This window comes from Chaetura pelagica, unplaced genomic scaffold (assembly GCF_000747805.2).
Source record: "Chaetura pelagica isolate M959 unplaced genomic scaffold, ChaPel_1.0 scaffold109, whole genome shotgun sequence".
In the NCBI taxonomy this organism is placed as follows: domain Eukaryota; kingdom Metazoa; phylum Chordata; class Aves; order Apodiformes; family Apodidae; genus Chaetura; species Chaetura pelagica.
The window spans coordinates 10,579,898-10,584,100 of record NW_009970725.1 but is presented as its reverse complement, the minus strand read 5'-3'; the positions used below and the strand labels follow the sequence as shown (position 1 = coordinate 10,584,100).

Sequence of the window (4,203 nt, the reverse complement as noted above, 5' to 3'; positions counted from 1 at the left end):
GCGCGTCTGTGCGGTGAGGCCGCTCGGCCCGCGGGGCGGCGGCGGGACGTGGCGGGGGACGGGGGTTCTGAGGGACATCCCGAGCTGCCGGGGCCTGGGTGCCCCCCCCCTGGGGCCTGGGCTGGGCCGCCCTTGGGCCGGTCAGCTCAAGTCTGGGTTTGTGTGCTTGCTGGCTCATCCTGCTGTTTCCTGACTCGTTAAAAGTGGCATCTTAGAGTAAATCTGTACTGTGTAAAGTTATCGAAAAAACGTAAAGCTCGCTTGCTATGAAGAAAAATGAGCGATGGAGCGGAAGCCGTGGTAGGAAAACCGGCTGAAGGCAGAAGTTTCCGCAGTGTGCCCTGTGCGCTCATGGAAGTGTCTGTTGGAAGACAAGGGCTGCTGTATTAAACGCTGACAATTCTGAAAAGTGAACTCTTAAAAAAAAATTCCCACAGGAGGAGTTTGCTCCAGGAAGTGCATGCGGTTACTGGCTGCGGTTTCAGGGAGTTGTTCCTTCCTGAAGGCGGGAGCTGCGATGTCCGTGGTGCATCGGCTGGCAGCGGGGTGGCTTGTGGATCATCTCTCCTTCATCAACCAGTGTGGCTATCAAACCTGTGACTCCTCCGCACGCCCTGGTGGTGCAACTCTCAATAACTCTGTCGCTTCTACTGGAGGTTGTCATGCTACTTCAAGTGTTGTTGCCACCTCTTTGTGGAGAGGTGGTCCTCTTCTGGATCCTGGAGATGCAATAGAAACAGAAGGTAAAAGAGCAAAAAAGAGATATGTGTTTCGGGATGAGTTCTTTGACATTTCTAAGCCCCATATAGCTGCAGCTCCTGAGAAGCAGCTGTGGCAGGGATGCCCAGAGGTGAGTGGCACAGAAGTACAGGCCAACAGCAACAGAGAGGAACATCAAGAAGGAGCCAAGAGTGAAGTTGGAGATTCTGTTGCCAGTGCTAGGAAGGTATGTTCTCCATAATATGGTAAATGACAAAAGCTCCTAGTAAATAATACACTGTGTTGCACATTTCAGTTTCCTGAGGTTGTGTAGTAGAGCAGGAACAATAGATTTCAAGATGCATGGTAAATGTAAGTACTCATGAGGATGTCCTTGTGTCAGTAGCATACATCCTGTGACTCAAAAGCAGTGCGTTGCTCACAGAATCTTCTGATACTGTGGTCAGGTACTTGGACTGAAACTGTGGCAACTGTCAGGATTGTGCAAGTAACAAGAAGGACAGTATGACTTTACTTTCAATATGTGCATTGTCCGGTACTGTTCCTTATGGATAAAACAAAAAAGGGAGTCACAGGTCTAAACTAACAAATAGAATACTGAAGACCTAGTTATTTTTTTCCTATTAGTAAACTGCACTTGGCAGCTGAACAAATACCTTGTGTGGGCCCAAAGGAGGCATGAACATGAACTGTGGCATGTACTAGGTACCTTCAGATCCCAGAGCCATGAGTAACATAACTACAGCAGCCTAGGTATTTTGAAATAATATTTTTTGCTTGCTGGACTTACACTTGTGTTAGAAAAAGGAAGAGATGAAAAGATTCTTTTGCTTTTAAAGGAGTGATTTTGTAATTCTGTTTTTTAAATTTTTTTTTTCCTTTTCATTATGGAGTAATAAGGATTTTTTTTCCCCACCATTTGCTCATTCTACAGAAACGTAAAAGGAAATGTGTATACAACCAAGGTGAGCTGGATGCCTTAGAATACCATTCAAGTGTAAGTTTGAACAACTGTATGTTTTGCAAGATGTATTACCTGATTTAAGACTGTGTATGGAAGGCAAGACATGGCTGCAGACAAGTTCTGTTCTTGTAGCTTGTTCCAGTAATGGAAAGGTCATCTCTCTGGTTCTTAAATGTTGTGCTCCAAGATGTCCTACTTCTGCTAATGAGGAAAGATTCTTCCCTCTGGGCTTTTACATTGTTATACTAAGGCATCATGGATGCGTTAGAATTCAAGTTTCTATTTACAGTCATGTCAATGATATACTAGTGAAGTTACAACTGATTTACACTGAAGTGTGTTAGTAAATAATAAAAATATAATCTGTGGATAATATTTGATGCATTCTTACTGCTTTCCTAAATAGTGATATGGACCTGAACTAGGACCTACACTTGCTTTCTTTTCTCTGACAAATGTAGTAGTTTTATTGGGCTTTTTGTTTAATTCTGTTCCCCTTGGACTATATTTAAATGACTAAATTTTTCTTCTTTTACATGGCAACAATTTTGTGGTAAACATGTACAGCTTGCTAGAATACAGTGTAGAGATACTGTAATTATTGTGAATAAGCTCTGAATGTGTAGAATTGCCTTAAAGGAGAGAGGTTTGAAGTTCAACATCAAACATATGTTTATGAGCATGAAAACCTTTAAACTAAAAGTCATTCAAAAATAGGAATAAGGGAAGAAATAAAGAGGAGTCTGATATCTTGGAGAGCTGTGTAACTTCAGATCATTTTTGGTGACTATGCAAAAAAGTTTTGAAAAATACTTGATCCCAGTTAGCCTCCAATATCATTCACCAATTAGAGTATATGGGGTTTTTCTACTGTATTTCAGGTGTTAAAGGCTGACCAGTAAATTCAGATTATTTTGGCACTTATATATTTATAATTGTTTCCCAGACCCCTCCTCCACCCCCCCCGATTTATGTCTGCCAGTGAAAACAGGCATTGAATCTGTGTGAGTTTCAGTCAGAGTCAACATAGGAAATAATGCAAAATATGCAAAATTTCTTCAACACCATTTGTTAAAACTACTGTTTAAACTGCTTATAGTAGAGGGGCTTTGTCCACCTGTGAATTAACTTGTGTGTAAGAAAAAAAGCCATCTGTAGTAATTCAGCTGTGCAACTTGTTGCATTTTCAAAGATAAATGTATTAATTCAGTTAAAGCAGTATGAAATTTTACTATCACAAACCTAGGTACTAAAAATTGTGACTCCGTCCCCACAGATATCTAGATTATGGTCCTATTAAAGAATTAAAAAAAAATAAAATCCTCCCCCCATTCATTTGGAAGTTGTAATAAGGAGTATTTTGTAAAAAACATCCTTGTAAAGTTGAGGATTCTAGAATCAGGAGCTTTAGGAATCCTAAAAGTATTTGAAACCTTTGATAAAGCCACTGTAACTGGTAACATTGCTATGCTAAATGAACAAAAATGCCTCATTGGTAATTCAAAGTCATAAAGGCTCAATGATTTGGTAATAAACTAGGTCTCCAAATGCTGTAAAGGAGGGGTGCTGAAGTGAATGAGAGTGTATATAGATCCAATAATCTTGTCTTCTGGACTCAATGGCAGATCGTTTGAGAGGTGTGTCACTTAGAAAAGCTGAAAAAAAAAATAATAGTAATTTAACTTGATTTACTTATTGTCTTTCCATATTACTTTTAAAATGCACAGGCTATTGTTTTTCAAAGTGCATTAAAATGTGGAGAAATATTGGTTGGCTGTTTTTAAACATGTTTATGGGCACAGTAACTTAAAATTAGATTAGAATTTGATCTTTTGCTTCAAATTAATTCTTTGCAATTTATGTTTGTTTGAAACAATAATATTCCACCTCTATTGTCTATGAAGCATTTTATTTGGTATTCTCTCACTCTTTCTTTCTTCAGGCTTCTAATAATTGCCACTTCACAAAAAAAAAACAACATTAAAAGTTAGTATGGCTTCATCAGCATGCCCCTGTAGCTTTTGAGACAGTGTTCTTGGTATTTGGCAAAGATCCTTTTCCATTCTGCGGATTGAAAATGTTTGGTTTCTCTCTCTTATTCCCTCATCAAGTAGATTATTGAAAGTTTATTTATTTTCCCCGTGTTTCTTTATACAGGTCAGGAAGCTCATTTGGGAAGGCACTTTGCACCTTGTTCAAGAAGGACTCAAAAGTGGTTTTCTTCACCCTGCTACTGCAGAACTCAGTAGCAGGAAGAATGTTGTCCCTGGACACATTGGCTGTGGATTGGCTGAATTATGTGAAATGGCAAAGCAGTTTCCAGCTGTGAATGAAAGTGACTGTCAAGCTGTACATGTGCTAGATGATGAAGCCTCCTTTCCAGAGCAGGATGTGCTTTCGTGTGTTACAGAAAACAGCTCAAACTGGGCAAAGATAGTTGTCTTAATGGGACAGAAGTACTTGGTGCCACCAAAAAGCAGTTTCCTTTTATCTGATATTTCATGTTTGCAGCCCCTGCT

At 39.9% G+C, this 4,203-nt stretch overlaps 1 protein-coding gene across 1 annotated transcript in view; it reads left to right on the top strand.

The window, feature by feature from the left end:
* The first annotated feature begins 517 nt into the window (after positions 1-517).
* METTL4 (methyltransferase like 4) overlaps positions 518-4,203 on the top strand; it is a 16,176-nt gene continuing 12,490 nt past the window's right edge. The window contains exons 1-3 of the mRNA XM_010006846.1: positions 518-946; positions 1,655-1,717; positions 3,842-4,203. The exon at positions 3,842-4,203 is cut by the window's right edge and continues 5 nt beyond it. Of these exons, the coding sequence (XP_010005148.1) occupies positions 518-946; positions 1,655-1,717; positions 3,842-4,203 (854 nt within the window). The remainder of the gene's footprint in view (positions 947-1,654; positions 1,718-3,841) is intronic.